The following is a 20,422-nucleotide window of genomic DNA, read 5'->3' as shown; positions in this document are numbered from 1 at the left end:
TATACTGCTGTAGGCAAATAAAAGACAGTAACTGCTTTTTTTTTTTTTTTTTTTTTGCACTTTTGTTATTTATTGTATGTTAGCTTTGTTGTACAAACTTGCTTATTTAGTATTCGCTGAAAAAAAGCATGAAAAAAGTCTTACTTCCATTTACCTGCCAACGGCAGTGAAATTAGCTGTTTTGAATCATAAACAAATGTGTAAAAGCCTACCTGGTAGATGTAAAAGGTTTTTCAAATTCAGAAAAAGTAGTGAAAGAATTCAAATTAATTTTAAACTGAAATATCAAGCATACCAAAAAAAAAGGAGAGAAAATTCTACTACCAGAGCTCAAGCAAATATTGACTTTTTTTTTTTGTGTGTAATATCAAGGAAATATCTGAACCTCACCAGGAAACATCACGAGTTCAGTAATCATGAAAAAAGTTAAAAATGGTCGCATTCGAAAGAGTATCTTTAGAAAAAAATTTGACCCCAATATTGTGTGCCCTCGTCCTTTTGTTTTTGAGATATGGGGGGTCAAAGTCTGTCGAAATCTTACGAAAATTCGCCAAATTTAAAGACTTGGCAAGAAATGGAAAATACCACGTGATTTCATCGCCTGCGTTTAGCAAGACTCTCATTTCCATTTCTGGTCATCTGCAAAGCGCGTAAACGATGTTTCGAATTAACCCTTTACTTGTGTGGGTAACAGCGCCGTGTCCAAGGGGAGGGTTTTAGGGGTTAAACCCCTCCCTTGGGGAAAAATAAGCAAAATAAGGAAAATGTATATTTGACTTAAATTTACTTTAATGAGAAAGTTTGCGTTCAGCGTTTTTATTTTATTTTAATTTTCTCTCTGAAGTTTTTTGCGATTTACAACTGCTAAAGCCTTACAAACTGATGTAATATTTCGGAAAAAGTATGGCGAACGAACCGCTGAATGATCTACCAATGCAAAGAAAGAATATTGCTTATTGTAAGGAGCTTATGGTGAATTTGGCATATGTTACATCTATGAAGATGCATTAGTGATTGTACTTGCTATGTAATTTGCATCTGCAAAGAGCTCTTTCTTGTTTAGTTTATTAAGCATTATTTCAGAACATAACAACCTGACATACATTCTACATTATAGAAGAATTTGTGAAGAGTTTTTAATACTCATTGCAATATACTACATAGTAAACAGATTTAATTAAAAAGAAGCAAGCAAAGTTTGATTAAAGCGAATCTGTGAAACGAAGGAATACTTTGGTAACTTGTGCAGCTAGAGGTATCCTTCAAGAATACAGCAGTCCTTACATGTGAATAAACGCCGTACAGGGATCGGCAATTTGTCGTAAAACTAAAAGCTGTAAGGGGGTTGAATTCTCCCCCCCTACTGGTAAGATTAAAACCCCTCCCTTTATGAAAATCTGGACACGGGCCTGGTGGGTAAAATTAAAAAGTAACTATGAAGCCTGTGAAATGGAAATTAAAGAGCTTTATCCAGAGGAGCTACAACTTTATAACGAAATTGAACGTAGGATTTAACTTTGTAATCGTGATAATAATGCATTTCAGAATTTAAGTACATTTCAAGTGTGTTTTACTTAACTAATTTAAGTTTGTACTCTTGTAATGAAATGTGTTGTAAGTAATTAATAATTATGTACGAGAATTAATATGAATAAGTAAAAAAAAGCATTCTTATTAAAGCTTATATATTGAAAATAAAATGGATAGTTTTTGATGTTGAAAGAAATTGATTATGGATTGTAGTATCTCAGCTCTTATTTATTTTTTCAAAAGTTATTATCATTCATAAAGTTTTATTGTCTGACCACTGCTAGCGAAAATGTTTAATTTAAAATCGAAAAAAATAATAATTAAAAAAAAGAAATCAACGGATAGTAAATGTCAAAAATTTGCACAGCAAAACTAACGATGTCGGAAATTACTTCATAACAGATTCTTATCAAAAATTTTATAGTCGACGTTCATTACAACAACCCCTATAGTTCGAAAAAGTCTGTCACTGCAACTGAAAGTCGCTATAACGTAAATGCACATCATATTGCATGTTATTTGGTCATTTTTAAAAATACTGAAGTCACTTTTACCAATTATGTTTCACGTTAAAAGGGAATTCAAATACGAGCAAAATAAAAATTAATACAGTTTTTTTTTATTTGACTTGTTAGAGGGTTTACACATAACTTGAAAACGATGCACATAACGAAAAACACACTGGAAATAACTGACAGAAATCGTTTTTTTTTTTAATTTGAGAACATGGTTTGAAATCTTTAAAAATGTCGTTTTCTTCGTATTTAGATACTGTTGAAGACTTCAAATTTACGACTTTTCAAAAAAAAAAAAGAGACTTTAAAGTGTGTTTACCGTTTCTCTACGGTTATCATATTTTTTTCAAAACAATTTCATCATCGAGAAAACTCTTTCAGTGGAAATATTTCACCCGCAGAAGCATAAAAGTTTTAAACATCAGTTTTTTAACAGTCTTAAGAATAACAAAAAATTCCATTGTTTTTACAATAAAATAAAGCAAATATTTCAGGCTGTGGCGTTTTCCCCTATACAGTTGCACGTTAATATCCCGGAACACAAGCCCCTAAAAATTTCAATGCCGCAGTCTGTGCCACAACACCCCGCGCCATGGTAGTCACCCCGAGTAAAGAATTAATGCGATATTTCTCACGCGCTTTGGTGGTGACCAAATATGGAAGTGAAATGTCTTGTCAGATGCAGATGTTGAATTCGCGCCGTACCTTCCATTTCTGAACAAAACTCGCTAAATTTGGCGACTTTACTAAAAATTTCGGCAATTTTTAAGACATCATATTTCGATAACGTGGTCACGAGGGCACGTAGTTTCAGTGCCATAAACATGTTTTCCAATGCTCTTTCGAATGCCACCAATTTGGAATTTTTTTGAATTTCCTTGATCGTGATGTTTCCTGGTCAGAGCCCAAGGAACATAAATCACACTCTGACAGTTTTACAGTAGAGAGTAAAAACTTTTTTCTGGCATATGCAAAGGAACTGATGAGCGCTCTTTTAACTCGGGTAAAAAATTGAAAAGGATTTTTTTTTTTTTTTTAAGAATTACATTCACATAACTCGTACATACAATGCACTAATAAACAGAAAATTGCAGTTTTTGGACTTACGTCCCTCGAGCTCTGAGGTACAGATATAACAGTGATATTTTCAATCACTCACTGTAATTTATTTACATTTCTTAGTGAAGTAATAGGTGATTGGTTCTTAAGAGCTGTCAGTAAATTCATAACTACAAAGCCTTGAGTGAATGCTTTGTAAAACTGAAGAATGTCTCTAAGTTAGTATTTTTTTGACTAACTTTTAAACTATTTTTAATTAAATAAATATCTGAGCGAGATTTACACATGCTTGTTTTCTTTTTTAAGTGTGTTACTTATTTGAGTTTCATGTGCTTAAAGTTTTCTTCTGTGGAATTTTAGAGAGAAGATTGAAAGATCTGATCTGAATGGGACGAATAGGGAAGTTCTCGTATCAGCAACAATCTATCCCTTCGCCATTACAGTTTTTGGAAAATATATTTACTGGACAGATTTGCAATTAAGTACATATTTTTGGCAAACATGTTTCAAATTCATGTATTTCACACATATGTTCTCCTTAAAAAAATCTGTTTTTTCCCCCCTTGAAGTTTTAATTAATTTTATTTCTTATTTAATTTTATGTAAATGCTTTTTCTACTTTCATAATTAATAGCTTGTTTATGTTTCGTATTTTTTATTTTAATAATGCATACTATTTATTTTGTAATTTTTCAGAACTTTAAATGAGCAGCTCCTTATTTTTTCTGTAGACAGATAAATTACTTTTCATATGATTTTAGAAACATTAATTTTTATTTTCATCATAGCAAGACATTTATTTTAATGGTTGTATTTTCCTTCTCCTTTTTTTATCTATAACCATTTTAACCTATTCATGTGGTTTTTTTTTTAATGTGTACTTATTCTCTTACATTATATTCATAAATTTAAAAGGTATAGAAATTAAACATATTATCTTATTTAACTGTGAATTTAATGTATCTGTTATTTTCAATACTATTTGCATGTATGCAAAACTGCATTTAAACTGTTTGCTCATAAAAAATTTAAATGAAAAATTGAAAAAAAAAACTATCTTAATGACTTTTTAGGAAAGGGTACTGACGGCTTAAATAACACCTAACAATATTTGTTGAGTATGTAAAATAATATTTTTTTTTTTTTTTTTTTTTTCATTTCATTCATTGAAATCACAAGTAATGAATTATGATTTTTATTTCTTTCTTAAACTGTTTTAGCCAAAAAAATCCTAATTAGACAGAAGCAGTTATGATCTATGGCCAAACACTTTAAGTTTGACCTTTTATCCATCATTTGATTTTTGTACTTCTATCTTTTTTTTTTTTTTTTTTGTTTCTTAGAAACCAAAAACAATATACATATTCTTATAAAAAATATAAATTAGCTTGAAATGCTTTGTTTGATATTTTTATAAAAATTGATTAAAAGAAGAAATCTAAGGAAAAAATCTTAAAAATACAAATTTGCAGTGATATTATTATTTTACTCTGAAATTATTTTGTGAGGATTCATGAGCTTTTGTACTTTCCCTAGAGTGTTTATGATTTAAGTATGTGTAAAAATGATTTATTTGTATGATTTTCAGGAGGTGTGTACAGAGCAGAAAAGCATACTGGTGCTGGAATGATTGACATGATTAAGCGCCTTGAAGAATCGCCACGTGATATTCACATTTACGCTCCTGATCGTCAGAAATGTAAGTTTTAAATCAAAATAAGGTTTAACTTCTGATTAACCATTTAAGTATCAGAAAAAGAGTTAAAACACTCTGCAAACAGCTGTTTTGAGGTTAAAAAACAAACCCCTTCATCAGTGCATAAAGGAATAATAGTACACGAAGTCCCACGACGGACAAGTGAACAAGAAAAAGTAAGACGAGGATGAGTAAATGGAATGGAAGTGGTCGGAACTGGAAACATTACATCAGCGAAAACAACAAGGACATCTGCACCTAGGAAAATAACCTTTTTTATAACATTAAAAGAGCTGTTTGCAGAGTTTTTAAATACTTTTTAATTGATTTTATTGTACATGTGTACACTTTGTGATATTTTTACTCATTTCATTGTACAAAGTTTTCGACTGCTTCTTTTAAATATTATCAATATTTTTGTAGAAACACATGAGTGATTCAAAACAAGTTACAAATAAAATTTTTGATGTAATAATAGTTGAATTTTAGCAACTCAAATTTAATGTCTTTGAAGTTTATTTTTAGCTTTTTAATTTGCATAAATAAAATGTTTTTCAAAATACTTTTATCAAAACTTATTGTGAATAATATTAGTTCAGCTAATATAGTTGTAAAGCATAAGTTTGTAGCAATTGTAAATATTAAAACTTTCATTCATAATGTGATCATAAACTTATTTTTAAGTAGCTTGAGTAATTTCTTATATATATTTATAAAATTATTGAATCAATTGGATAAGCAGAAACATTCTCATTGGATGCTTTAATAAGTTAGGCTATTGTAAACCTTTGATGGTTGTGAAAAAAAATGCTAATGCAGTGAAATCATGTTACAACGACCTTCAAGTGGTTGAAAATTTCTTTGGACCTATATTTCGTTGTGTTGGTATTTGTTGTAACGGGATTTGTCTAGATAAGTAATAATTTTTTTACTTAAAATAGCTTGATTATTTTATCGTGTGTAAATTTTTGTTTGCCAATAGTCAAAAATTTTTTAATTAAAAATTAAGATTCAAAACCTTTTTACTATGGTAGGCACTTTACAAAGCACCTTGTAACGCTATTATCTAGTAGTTAATATACTAGTTTCAGCCATTTTATGTTATAAAACAAAAACTCTATGCTAACATCACTTGTTATAAATATGATTGCACAATGTAGTTTTTTCTAATACAACATAGCTCCCAGCCCTGCACTGAAACAGTTAGTGTAGTACTTACAGTTTTATAATAATATAAGCTACTAAAGGTGCTGGAAACAAATTTTTATTTACTACAAGGTTACATCTCAACCAGATTTACAATGTTTATATTTACTCACCTGAAAATGTATTTTAAACTTTATATTTTAAAAATTTACTTCAAAAACTGCCTGTTTTTTACTCTTTTGGTTTGCACTAAAATTCAGTAGAAATGTACTTCATTCTTCAGGTGACTCCGATCCATGCAAAATCAACAATGGAGGTTGTGCTCATTCTTGTCACCAGGCACCAAATGGTACAGTAGAATGTCTTTGTGAAAAAGGGTTTAAAGTTGTAAACGAAGGACGTATGTGTGCTGGTAAGCTTTTCAACATTATCCAAAGCATTACAAAGTGAAATAGAATTTTTTTGTTTGTTTATTCATGTATTTATTTATTCACTTTGTGTTCTTGTTGTCTTTAGCTGAAAACGTTACTTGCACTGACAATAAATTTACTTGTGGTAATGGCAAATGCATTCCTCGTCTGTGGGCTTGTGATGGTGATGATGACTGTGGAGACAATACAGATGAAGATAAGAAATTTTGTGGTACGTACTTTCCAAATACAGCATCTGAAACTTTAAAAGTTGATTTCCCGTTATGGCATAGGAAACTTCTGCCATTTTGTTGAATACCCGATCTTATCCCCGAATAATGCAGTGTATGTGCCAACTAGAAACAATGAAAGGAGCATGCATGCTTGTAAAATATTGAGGCTTTTATGTGCCAGTTCCATGACTATAATTTTTGTACCTGTGTGTAGTTTCACATTGAACCTCTATTTTACATCCTGAATACTCTTTGCAGATTTACACACTTGTAGTCCAAACGAATTCCGCTGTGGTGTTGGGCGCTGTATCTTTAAGACCTGGAGATGTGACCATGAGAATGACTGTGGGGATGGAACAGATGAATTGGAGTGTGGTACGTATTGGTTTGTTAAATTTCTTATGTTTCTCTCTTATGTATTTATTTGCAGTAACTGCTGATTTAAAATTATTTATTTCATTATGCATTTTTAAGATAGCTGTTTTAAAGAAAAATACATTTCTATCTTTACATGAGTTTTATTTTTTAAAATAATGGTCCTGTTATTTTTATCAGGATGTGTTATTTTAAATGAATTTAGTCTTTAAACTTGCAAGTGTGAAACTAATTCTATGAAAATTGAATCCTGTGCAATTTATTTATTTTAATGCAAAAATTTTGATTTACATATACTTACATACAGTTCTTATTATGATGTAAAATATCAGGGTTCGTACGCCCTTGAAAAACCTTGAAAAGTGCTTGAAAAAAAAAGTTCATTTTCAAGTGCTTGAAAACCTTGAAAAAGTTTTAAAACCTTGAAAAAGTTTCTTAGTGCTTAAATTCTCTCAAAAATCAACGAATTGTGCTTAGAAGGTTAAAAAAAGTATTTCACCACTGCAATTTTCTGAACATGTGTTCAGTATGCAACATCGCGAAAAATTGCTTCCGTGTTTGGGATTTCAATCCTTTTGCATCTTGTAAATATTTTGATGTTTTTTACAACCGAAAGATATTTTGACATATGGTACCTTAGATTAGTTTATTTTTTGTTTAATTTCATTAATTAACAAAGAAATTAATTTGGAAACCATGACAACATTCAACTTACTCGGGTTTCGCGGAAAATTGCTCTTGTGTTTGAAATTTCAATCTTTTTGCATCCTGCAAATATTTAAATATTTTGCCTAATCAAATGTTAGTTTCGCATATGCTACCTTAGATTAGTATATTTTTTGTTTAATTTTAATAAAAAAACAAATAAATTTATTTCATGGGAAACATGCCACGTCGAACAAACTCAGACTTTGCGAAAAATTGCTTCTCGTGTTTGAAATTTCAATCTTTTTGCATCTTGCAAATATTTAAATATATTCACAAATGGGATGTTATTTTCATATTTGCTACCGTAGATTAGCATATTTTATGTTTAATTTCAGTAAAATATAAGTTTATTTTATGGGAAACATGACAACATTAAACTTAATTCGCGAAAATTTGCTTCCCTTGTTTGAGATTTCAATCCTTTTGCATTTTGTAAATATTTTTCTATTTTTGGCAATTAGTAGTTATTTCGACACTGCTACATCAGATTAGCTTATTTTATTTTTTATTTTAATAACTAAAGAGTTAAAGAATTTATTACCTTGGTCTTGTTTAATTATTTGCTTATTTATTTTTGCAATTTTGAATCATTATCTTTACCTAATTTTTGGTCATAACAGATTTTTTTAAAAAAAATTTAAATTTCAGCAGTTGAGCACCTAACAAATTAATTTAAAGTTTGTATTTTAAATATAAAGTTGATTTATATAATTTTATTTATAAGTACATCATTTTTTTTATGTCAGTTAAAATAAATAAGGTGTATAACAGGGGTGGTTGTGTTATGATTATTCACTTGAAATCCAGTAGTGTTCGTTTCTATGCTTTTACCTCCCTATATCTCCAATTTTCCCCTTTTCCTCAAATGTTCAAAATTACTACTTTATTAAGGTTGTGGGTACTTGGAGCTTACTGAAAGAGGCTTTAATCAGCAAAGAAGTAGATAGCTTAAGGAGGGTCATTCATCTTCATTTGGATCTAATAAATTGACCAGTACCAGCCTAGCTAGGCCCAGTGCCTGTTGCTGGTTATCAACAGGCACTGGGCATGGTATTTCTATGCAGAATATTTTGATTTAATAAACTATTTTATGAATTGTATGCATAGCAAAAGTTATTGTTGTACATGTGTATATTCAAGTAATAGGGGTCTTAGTTTTAAAAATTATTCCCCCCCCCCTCGTCCCATTTTGTTCTTTGAAACTTTCAGGTAATGAACCTGAATATTATTGCCTTTCTAAATTTAAATTCTAATTTCAACAATAACCCATTTTTTTCCAAAATAAAACTACTTTTGTCATAATATATGTCAACTTCTTGTGAATCTTTTCAATTTCGAAATATGGCTCTATAAATCTGAACTTGCACATTTATTCTCTATTTGCAAGTTAATCAATGAAAGCTGAATAGGCTCAAGTTTGCATTCAGAGTATTTATCACTGCTTAAGCTGCTTTTGTATATTTTGAGGTGTAGAGACTGGACTGTGGACTTCATAAACTTTTCTTATTTCCTAATTTTTAAATTTACTCGAGGACAGTTGAAATGCCTTATTGGCTGAACAGCTAATAAATACATACGAATAATTGATTTGCATACTTATAAATGATTTGCAAACTTAATATTTTTAGAACTTAATAGTGCAAACTGAAATAACTTTCTGGGTAGTGTTTTTGTCCTAAACGCCCTTATATTGTAATAAACCACTGTATAGATATTGGAAATAAATATTGAAACCGGGGGGGGGGGGGGGGGGGGGAGTGACTTCAAAAACTCCTCTCTGGCAATGCCATTGAACTTGGGTATTTTAGTTTCTTCCCATAAAAGTTAAAAGCAGTTATGAAAGGTTTTTTTAATTTGCTGATTCTAGAAAATATACAAACCTCTGACTGCTGCAAGCTTTGAAAAACCTCAAAATTAAACCTCTTGGTATCTGCTTCTCTTTATGACCAAACTTTTCAAACATTTTCAGAAAAACTTTCAACGCAGTAGATCTTTCATCAAAGTGTCTCTCGTTGTAGAAAAAGCAATTTTGTTCTCCTATACTTTTTTGTATTATTGCCTTATTTCCATGTGTTTGTAGTAAATGAAATCTGCGTACAATATTTTTAGTACAAATTTATGATATTGCCTTGAAAACAAAATTTTTTACCTTGAAAAGTACTTGAAAAGTGCTTGAATTTTTTTCTGCCTAAAGGGTATGAACCCTGAATATAAAAGCATGTAGTTTTTCATTGTTTTATTATAAGTACTATCACATGCTATCTTTCTTTTCTATTACCTATTGCTTTATATATTTAAAAATATTGCTGTATCAAGGCTTTTGACACTGAATTCTATTACTAATGTGACATTAAACAATGTTCATAAGCTTGGTAAAAAATTTTACTTCTTGATCAACAAAGTGGTTGTCACGTCTGAGAGAGTTTTTTTCTTTTTCTTTTCAAATTATCAATTTGAATTTAAAAAAAAAAAGTAGAGTTTATAATTTTCTTTTTTGTTTCTTTTCTAAAAGTTTTCTTAGATATCACTTTGTCTATATTATTTAACTTTTTATTATCTTAAATTCAATGTTAAAAGATGTGAAAAAAGTGCAATGGGTTCAAGTTTCTTTAAATTATGAGATTTCTTTTTTTTAAATTGAATCATTGTTTACGCTGTAATAATAAATGATATTTTGTTGAGATTTGATGAAGTGTTTTTAAAATGTAATTCTGGCAAAGTTTTACAATTGCTGTGATTTTATATTGTAAACAGTTTTTTTTTTCTTCTTGTTTTGTTGATGAAGTCGTTTATATGAGTCTATTTTTCTTTGTAATAGTGTACCCACCTTGTGCAGAAGGGGAATTTACATGTGCTAATTTCCGCTGCATACCAAAAACTCAACTATGCAATGGAATTAATGACTGCAAAGACAATAAGACATCTGATGAAAGTATAGAGCTCTGTGCAAATAATAGGACTTGTCCTGGAAATCACATCAAATGCAATGCAACTAATATTTGTGTTGAACCATACTGGCTTTGCGATGGAGATAATGACTGTGGGGATAACTCGGATGAAAATCCTGCTGTGTGCGCTCAAGGAACATGTCCTCCAAACAGTTTCAGGTAGGTACCTTTATTCTGAGTCTTGAATTTAAATCATACAATTAATTTTTCAGTAATTAATTAGTCAACAAAACCAGGCAAAGAAATTTTTAAAAAGCTATGAAAAAAGCTCCTAGTAGCTGTGTCATAGCCAGGATTTCATTTCGGAGGGGGGTCCAATCAGTACTGTAGCCAAAAAGTTTTTTCCAGGGGGACTGTGGAAATTTGACTAATTGATGTGGTGGAGATCTTGAAAATAAGCAAAATTGATTTTAGAGATGAAAATTTTGTTTAACTGTTATTAATGACCAATAATAATTTTGAATGCATTTGAATTTAGATAAGCAGCAAAATAGATTTCCCACTTTCTCAGAAAGCTCACACAGGGAAAAAATTCCAAGAAATTTGAGGGAACTACACAAAGAGGAAGTGTTTTTTGTTAGATTCTAAACAGGTATATTCTCAGAATTTGCATCTACTTCAATGTTACAAGGGAAACCAATGTTTTGGAGACTGCAGAGAAGAATATTTTCACACAATAGAGGAAAACTGAAAACCATTGCAATAAAGCTGTGCGCCTTACAGCGCTCCCTCATTTCATCCCCCCTTCCCCCGCCCATTTTACTTTATCAATTTCCCTTTCAAAAAATTTTTTATATGTTATACATTGTACAAGAGAAATATGTATGAATATTTTTTTTTTGTTTCATTTTTTTCTCACTTGAGTAAAATGCTTATTTTCAACATATTGCATTTTTTTCTTCAACCCTTAGTCATTTCAGGGGGCTCCAGACTCTCCCCCCCCCCTTGGCTACGCCACTACTTAGTAGAGCTTCTTATGCAATTTTCATAAGGTTCTATTGCTGATTCTTTTAACTACTGATCAGTTCATATATAATTTCTAAATATAAAATCAGTTGTATTATAAAATCAGTTTGGTGTGAGAGGAATATGACTTAGAAATAAACAGGAATTGGGGAATATTCTCCAGACATAAAAATTAGTCATTTCCTAAAGTCAATCTTAGCTGAAACCTGTTATATTCAGCAATTTGGATGCTAATGATTCTGAACAAAATCTTTTATCATTCTTTTTCTTTATAAGGGGCTGCCGGCAAATGATGTCACACTTTGAGGAAGAAAAGGGGTTTGTGAAACCATAACAGTTTGTGACAAGGGGAGGGAGATGGTAATAAGAAGTGTGATATCATCCATTTCTGAAAAGAATATATTAATGAAAAATTGTGTGACATATGACAAAGCAAAAACAAAAAGGGTATGGGGCAGTGACACGCTTTGTGACAAAGAGGAGAGCGGGGGTCAAAAAGTTAAAATTTGACATGAGGCAGCCCTTAAGTTACATTTAAGTGGTGTTCTTTGTTTGTTATTTCACTATTTTTTTGTGAAGTTTCATCTATGCATGCCACTAGTTGAATTCCTTCTTTTGGATAAGTGTACAATTATTTTGAAAAATTTCTTCATTAAATACATTGATTTTTGAAATTTGTTTGACTATTTCCCAAATTATGTGTGTTTGCATTTTTAAATGAAACTTGATTCATTACATCAGGTGTTCCAACCATCGTTGTATCCCTGCTACATGGTATTGTGATGGTGATGATGATTGTGGTGATGGTGGGGATGAACCAGAAGAGTATTGTAAAAGTGAAAAGAAAACTTGCTTTGGAGATCTTTTCACATGCGATAATGGAAATTGCATTCCTAGAATTTATATTTGTGATGGTGACAATGATTGTTTGGATAATTCTGATGAAGACGATCGACATCAGTGTGGTAATTTCCATATTTTACTCTTATGATTAAAAAAAACTTCTTTTCACTAATTTTGTTAAATTTGGGGGTTTTACTTAAAACAGCTCGGCGTTTTCTTGTTAATTTTTAACAAAGTGCATAAAAAGTCATTATTGATATTTCTGCAATTTAATATAGAACAGTTAAAATTGATAACCTTTGTATAAAATACACATTAGCTATTCATATTTCTTTAGAAGTATCTTAATAAGGTATGGTTCTATGTGATGTAATATATTTATTGTGTGTTATTAAAAGCTTTTAATATAACAATGATGTATTATTATACAGTGTAGCATTCCACTGCAGAATTTTTAAACTAAAAGTTTTCAGTTGCAGTTCGAAAGTTACATTAAAAAGATGCAACTAACATCATACACACGCATTTAAAAAATAAAAACACATTCTTCTGATACAGTCTAACCACAGATGGTTTATTATGTAGGTTAGAAATAATGATATCTCTTTTTAAAAAATTTATTTTTTAAGTGCATTATTGTGCATTAAGATGCTTGTTTTTCTTAGGATACCATTATAGCTGTTGGTACATTGTAATAATATCTGACTGAAAAAATAGATGTACACATTTGAACTTTAATGAATTATTTGAGCATGCAATCAGCCACACTATTGTAGAGAACTGCACTTAAAAAAAAAATTGCTTATCATTTTCCTTAAGCATTTATATTCCAAATATTGTTTATATTTGTCTAAATAGTATGCATTTTTAATATGCAATCTGCTAAAAACTTTATAGAAATTATTACAAGCAAAAGCTTGGTTTACATGACTTAGTCAGAGTCTTCTACCAATGAATTTGTTTCCAGCACAAAAAAAGTTAATGACTCTTTTGATATCTCAGTTTCCTTAATTATTTAGGCGTCATTCTTTCAGCCTTTACCTTTTCTTTCAAGAAATTATTTCTGTAGTAGTTTTTCAGTGCATAATGTTGTCTTTTGCTGTTGTTCAATTTTTTGAGTTCTCTTTCCCACTTGATTCATGCAGAAACCAGAGAATGTGATCCAGAGAAAGAGTTCACCTGTCCTCAAAACAAGCACTGGGGCCGAGCATCCTGCATCCCCAAACGATGGGTCTGCGATGGAGATCCCGATTGTGTGGATGGGGCAGATGAAAACAGCACCTTGCACAACTGCCCACCACCTGAGCCATGCGAGAACAACCAGTTCAGGTGCGATAACAGGAGATGCATCAATAAAGACTGGGTGTGCGACCACGACAACGATTGTGGAGATGGATCCGATGAACCAAAGAATTGTAGTACGTTATGCTTATTTCCTTGTCAAATGCTCTGACCTGAGTATTTATTTGCACCAGGAACCCAATTTTAGAAATTCAGTTTTAATTGAATCTTTTTTATAGCTTAAATTTATTTATTTATGTAATCTTTTTTAAAATGTTGAAATTTTTTTCTTGTTTGCAATATTTTAACATAAATTTACAGATGATTCGGTGTATGATAAGTGGACATGCGTACACTTTTCTGTCGCATTTGCTTTAAAACAAATTTAATTTTAATGGTAATGAATTATTTTCATAAATTGATATTATTTATTTATTCAAATGCCTGGCATTAGGCCAATAAGCCTTTATCTTTCTTGCCAATACTTCAGCACCACAGAACTAAAGTCAGTTTGAGCAGAGCTTTTGTCAAAGTGCTTAGTGTTCATAACTTGTTCAGAGTCACATAAAGTACAAAGAGGAAAGAGTCTTTAAGAACAGTCTTGAAAAGATAGGCATTCAAGCAATTATGCTCTGTCATAAGTCGCCATAGCTACAGGGCGAAAAAAATCAGGAATATTTGGACTATGAACTAGTAAAACACTCCCAGGCCTTTCCCTTTTTCTACATTTAATAAGTAGGAGGCAAATCTCCTCTTGAATTCTGATTTATTTAGGAGTTTTGCGGCTTTGAAGGATGTTTGATTATGGGTTGATTGCAATTGTAGAACAGCAGATATTTTCATTTCTTTCTATGCCACAATGAGCAGGTATCCACAGTATTGCAATTGCGTCAGTTAAGGTGTTAAAAAACCATTCTACATTCATAAATTTGTTGGGACATACAAAAGTTTATTATTATTAATGCCCACCAGTGTGACTTAGCAGTCTGATAAAATGATCATAAAAGGATGTTGTACTTGCAATGCTTTTCAAGATGAAACTGATCTTTTGTTTGGTCTGTCCAGTTTGAAGCTTTTTTTTTTATTTTTTTGTGCAGCAATCTTAAGTTGAGGCCAGGGCCGCCGTTTGGGGGGGGACACCGGACCTATAGTACCGGGGCCCGGAGCTCTGGGGGGGCCCGTAAAGTAATGAAACAGTTTTTCCAATAATAATGTTAATAATTTCTCGAAAAAAATTAAGCTTTTGTTCATGAAGCGCTAAGCTGAAATCAACCTGACCACTGGAATTTTGCAACGCAAACTTTTCTTCTCCCGCTACAAAAACTCGTTAAGTCAATTTTTCCGCGCGATCAGCGTTGCCTAGGAATCTACCTTGGCTAGCTGCACGCTGTTTGTCCACTCGGCACATGTTGATGCGACCAATGGTCGCGACATCGCGACTGGTAGGCGGATAGCGGCCTGGGAAACCACTGCTTCCAAGAACCACAAGACAATGCAAGCCAGCGTTTAGCAATGCGCTGTCGGTTACAATGCAATCCGCAAGGAGAGTCGGTTCGAAATCTCATTTTCTTGCGATTCGTGAAAGACGTAGTATTTCGAATGTGCTTTGATTTTGTTTTCACGGTAATCTACGATCTCGCTTGACGCGTGTTTTAATTTACGTGTTAGAGAAGGTTTTACTGCAGGTCTTGGTCAAAATGTCCTACAAACACAAATCAGGGGCTGAAAAGAAAAGGCTCCGAGCTGAAAAAGAAAAAAAAAGTGCTATTGGCAGGCAAGAGATTACTAATTTTTTTCAATCCTCTGCTTGTTTTTCTGCTCAACCGTTATTTTCTGGAACAACTGAACTGGAATCAAATCAACCAACTACTTCAGCGTTTGAAATAACTGAAGAAAATTCTCTGGGCTCCGAAATTAATGAAAGTAGAGGAGAAAATGTAAATCAGCTGGATTTAACTAATAATGCAAATCTGAACGATCCTGAAGTGCAACCAGTATTTTCTGAAACAACTGAACTGGAATCAAATGAACCAATTACATCAGCGATTGAAATAACTCAAGAAGATTCTCTAGGCTCCAAATTTGATGAAAATAGAAGTGAAAATATAAGTCAACTGGATTCAACTAGCAATGCAAATCTGAGTGATCCTGCAGAATGGCCGGACTTTATAAATGATACTCTTCGCTCAGAAATAATAAAAATTGGAGCTCCAAATTTTAATAAACTGTCTGCAGTTAAGTTTCCACGAGACCTAAACAAGCAACAGTTTCAAAAGAAGCTTCTATACAGCAAAAGCTCAAACCAAAGAGAAGAATTGCAGCGAGACTGGCTTGTATGGAGTTCTATGAATCAAGCACTTTACTGTTTCCCCTGCTTTTTATTTAAAAACTCCATTTCTAGTAAAGGCAATAGCAGTCTTGCGAAGAAAAGTGGTTTTTCACCAGCTCAAGTGCCTTGGAAAAAATGTTATTCTCGATTTCCCTCACATGAAGAAAGTGCAGGACATAAGAATTGCTATGTTTCGTGGAAATCTTTGGAGCAGTCTCTGGCTGGGAAGGGTATTGACAGCAACATCCAAACTCTGATAATGTGCGAGACAGAAAGATGGAAAGCAATTCTTAAAAGAATAATTGATGTTACACTTCATCTCGCTTCTCGAGGTCTCCCCTTCAGAGGAGATAATTCCCACATAGGGCATGTGAGCAACGGAAACTTTTTAGGATGTTTAGAATTGATAAGCCATTATGATGAAATAACTAGAGATCATCTGAACAAAATTAAACTTGAACAGGAACGTGGGGAAAGCAAAAAACATACGCATTATCTGTCATGGCAGAGCCAAAATGAATTTATTTCCTTATGTGGTGATCAGGTTTTGAAATTAATTCTTGCAGAACGTGTAAAGGCAATTTATTATGCTATCATAGCTGATGCAACACCAGATGTAAGTCATCAAGAACAGAATGTATTGATATTAAGGTATCTTTCTTTCTCATCAGATAAGAATTTGTTTGAAATTCAGGAGAGATTTATTGAATTTCTGAATTTCTCAAAAAAAAAAACGGGATTTGATATTGCTCAGGAATTGTTGAATTGCCTTAAAAAGCATGCGATTCCATTAGAGGATTGCAGGGGACAAGTATTCGACAATGGGTCGAATATGAAGGGCGCTGTGAAAGGAGTCAAGAGCCGAATTCTAAACGAAAACCCACTTGCTCTATTTTCACCTTGTGGGGCCCACTCGTTAAATTTAACTGGAGTAAATGCTGCAAAGATGTGTCCTCAAATAATGACATTCTTTGGTTCTGTGCAAGCATTATTTGTACTCTTTGCAGCCAGTCCTTCCAGATGGTCCATTCTTTTAGAAGAGATACCAATTTCTCTCATGGCATTATCAGAAACGCGCTGGAGTTCTCGCATTGACGCTGTTCGACCCATCTCCTTGCACCGTCCAGGATTATTGAAAGCTCTCGATCGTTTGTGTGATGAACTACAATTAACCGAGAAGGCCTTCAGTGAAGCTCGAGCATTAAGAAAATACTTTAGCTCTTTTGAGAGCATGCTTATGTCAGCTTTCTGGTTAAAAGTGCTGTCATGTATTGACGAACGAAACGTGATTATCCAAACACGTGGAATTTCCCTGGATGTGGAACTGAACCTTCTAAATGATATCCATAAAGATCTCCAAAAGTTAAGGGATGGTTGGCCTGCAATTTTTCAAGAAACAAAATTGGTTTCTGAAGCCATGGACTTGGAGATCGAATTTTCAAACTCAAAAAAACGAACAAAAAAGAGAAAAGTATTTTTTGACGAAGGAGCAGAAGTTGAAGAAGCAATGCATCAAAGTACTGAACTCTTACCCGGTGAATATAAATTTCGAACAGAAGTAATTTTTACAGTTTTGGACTTTATTATAATTGATATAAATACTCGTTTTGAAGAAATGAAAGAAATTTGTTCTCTATTTAAACCAATACTGAAATATATGTCCTTAGATGATGAAGAAGTGCAAAAGCTGTCTGCATGCTTGTCATCAAAGTATGCAATCGACTTAAATAGTCAACTTGGAAATGAGATTATTCACATTAGAAACATTCATTCGTCAGTGTTTAATGAAGTAACTGAACTTTCTCCCCTAGTGCTTTTGAATGAGATTTACAACAGAAAGCTTCAAACAATATTTCCTAACATATGTATTGCCCTTCGCATATTCTGCACTCTCCCCTTGACTGTCGCCCAAGCTGAAAGGGCATTTAGTAAATTAGGAAATCGAATTAAAACATGGACTAGATCAGCAATTGGACAAGACAGACTAAATTCGCTAGCTATTCTTGGCATTGAGCACCAGTTGGCAGCACAAGTGGATTTTAATTCAGTCATACACGAGTTTGCGACAAAAAAAGTACGTAGGGTGAGAATATGTTAGTGAATGTTACTGACAAAAAAAAAAAAAAAACACTAAATGTCCATTCTGTAATCCAGACAGGTATATCTATATTCGTTAGAAGTTAAAGTTATGGAAACGTATGTAAGTTAATTTAAATATAAATTTAAAATCTCATGTTCGGAGAGATTATATGTATATGTTATTTTCGATTATTAATTTATATTTACTCTAGAAACTCAATACTTTCTCCTGACTGTGGATTATCTAAGTCAAATGTAATATGTATGTGTGGTAATAAATTCAGCATTTATTTCAATGATATTTCGACTTATAATATCATTACGGTACCATTGTTCGGCTTTAATTTTTACGTCTAGAGCTTTTTATTTCGTAATTCGGATTTTTTTTTCCCTTCGTTCATCCGGCTTCGCCTTACTGAACATTCATAATTCACAATCATGTAACTTCACTTATCTCAAACATGACAAATTATCCAATTTTTACCGCATGAAGTTACTGTATTTGAAAACATATTTTATAAAAGATGATTAAATTTTAAATTAACATTAAAATTTAAAAAAAAAATATCGGCAACTAAACAATTGAACATCACATATGAATGCAATTTTAAACTACTCATTTTGAAGTTAATAAGTGTGTGAGTGAAAGGAAATGAAGCACGACAGTTAAAAAAAGGAATGGGGGTGCGGGGGTCATGGGGGGGGGCCCCGGAATGAAAATTGGTACCGGGCCCCATTGCTGGTAGCGGCGGCCCTGGTTGAGGCACTGAGAAGCAAAGGGATGTAAGTGGACATTTTCAAATTTTAAAGTAAAACAGATTTAAGTTGCGCTTGTAGATAGGATTTTATTGAAATTTTTTTCTAAATCATGCTGCATAGCAGTACCTACCAGGGCTACTAGTACTATCTCTTGCCCCAAGGCAGAGGAGAAGTTCACATACCATTTGTACTAGTTATCCGCAAATTTTTAATTTTGGCACTACACCCATTTGCTTCTCACTGCCTTATTTGTGAAAAGGACTCCTGTATAATAGAACCTCCTTTAAAGTTTAACTATTTTCTTTCAAAACAAGTCTTAGTTAAGTGTCTTGTAAAATTTTGCTGTTGCAAAATAAATAAATAAATAAATAAATAATTTTAAATTCCATCCTATGTTTTAATTGTGCTGCATTATAAACTGCTTCTGAAATTAGCTTGAAATGAAATTGTTTGCATTTTGTAATCCAGCAACATTCTAAAACCAATATTTCAACAATGCATCTAACAATATGCATGTACAGCTTTCAGAACCTGCACAGAAGAAGAATTCACTTGCCGAAATGCCAAATGTATTCGCAAGATGTATCACTGTGATGGAGAAGACGACTGTGGGGATGGAAGCGACGAACTCGCAAAAGATTGCTCTACCGAAGCACCCACCTGCTCTGGAGCCCAATTCAGGTGCAAGAGCGGACAATGCATTCCTTACGAACGAGTGTGCAATAAGCAGATTGACTGCGACGACAGTTCCGACGAGCCCCCTCACTGCCATGTGGATGAATGTGCAAAGGTGGAATCTAATCAGTGTGAGCACAAATGTGTGAATACCCTCACTGGCTTTTATTGTGAGTGTACTGATGGATATGAACTTGCAAAAGATGGCAAGGCCTGCAAGGACATTGATGAATGTGCTGTGAAGCCTGAAGTTTGTTCACAGTATTGCTTCAACACTCCTGGATCTTATTATTGCAAATGCAATGAGACCTATTATGAGAGAGAACTGGATGGTCGTACCTGTAAAAGAAGAGATGGTAAGTTATTCTTTTATTGTATGGAGTGTTTTTTGTATAAGTTGCTTGTTCAGTATGACCCCAATTTTGGAATCCTGAATTCCAAAACTTTTTTGCTTTATTATAATCTTTTTTTTTTCAGTTTTAAACTTTAAAATTTTAAATACTCAGAAATTACTTGTTGAAAACAAGTCTGTTCTACTTTTTTAAAACTTTTTTTTTGAAGCAGTGTGTTATTTGTAAATAAGCATCTTGCTGTGATTGTGCAGTAATCTTTTAACATCCACTTTTGGTTAATGATATTTTTTTCTTTTCATAAGTATTCAATACAAAGCCTATTGAACAAAAGTACGAATTTAGTAAAAACATGATTTATTTATTGTATCAATCGGCACATTGCATAACAATAAAATGCGACATCCAACAAACTATACACCACTGCAAATTATCTCTGACTTTTGTTTTAGCATAATGAAGTATACCCTTATTCATTCAGATTGATACAAAATTAATGCGGGAAAATTAGCGAAACCAG

General features: G+C 32.4%; 1 protein-coding gene across 1 annotated transcript in view; it reads left to right on the top strand.

The window, feature by feature from the left end:
* The window catches only part of LOC129226093 (low-density lipoprotein receptor-related protein 2-like), a 181,304-nt gene that overhangs the window by 116,866 nt on the left and 44,016 nt on the right, over positions 1–20,422 (top strand). Inside the window, exons 46-54 of the mRNA XM_054860687.1 lie at positions 3,465–3,586; positions 4,693–4,803; positions 6,230–6,358; positions 6,463–6,588; positions 6,848–6,964; positions 10,491–10,779; positions 12,328–12,551; positions 13,575–13,847; positions 19,399–19,908. Of these exons, the coding sequence (XP_054716662.1) occupies positions 3,465–3,586; positions 4,693–4,803; positions 6,230–6,358; positions 6,463–6,588; positions 6,848–6,964; positions 10,491–10,779; positions 12,328–12,551; positions 13,575–13,847; positions 19,399–19,908 (1,901 nt within the window). The remainder of the gene's footprint in view (positions 1–3,464; positions 3,587–4,692; positions 4,804–6,229; positions 6,359–6,462; positions 6,589–6,847; positions 6,965–10,490; positions 10,780–12,327; positions 12,552–13,574; positions 13,848–19,398; positions 19,909–20,422) is intronic.

This window comes from Uloborus diversus, chromosome 7 (genome assembly GCF_026930045.1).
Source record: "Uloborus diversus isolate 005 chromosome 7, Udiv.v.3.1, whole genome shotgun sequence".
Taxonomy (NCBI): domain Eukaryota; kingdom Metazoa; phylum Arthropoda; class Arachnida; order Araneae; family Uloboridae; genus Uloborus; species Uloborus diversus.
This window is presented reverse-complemented; position numbering and strand designations above follow the sequence as displayed.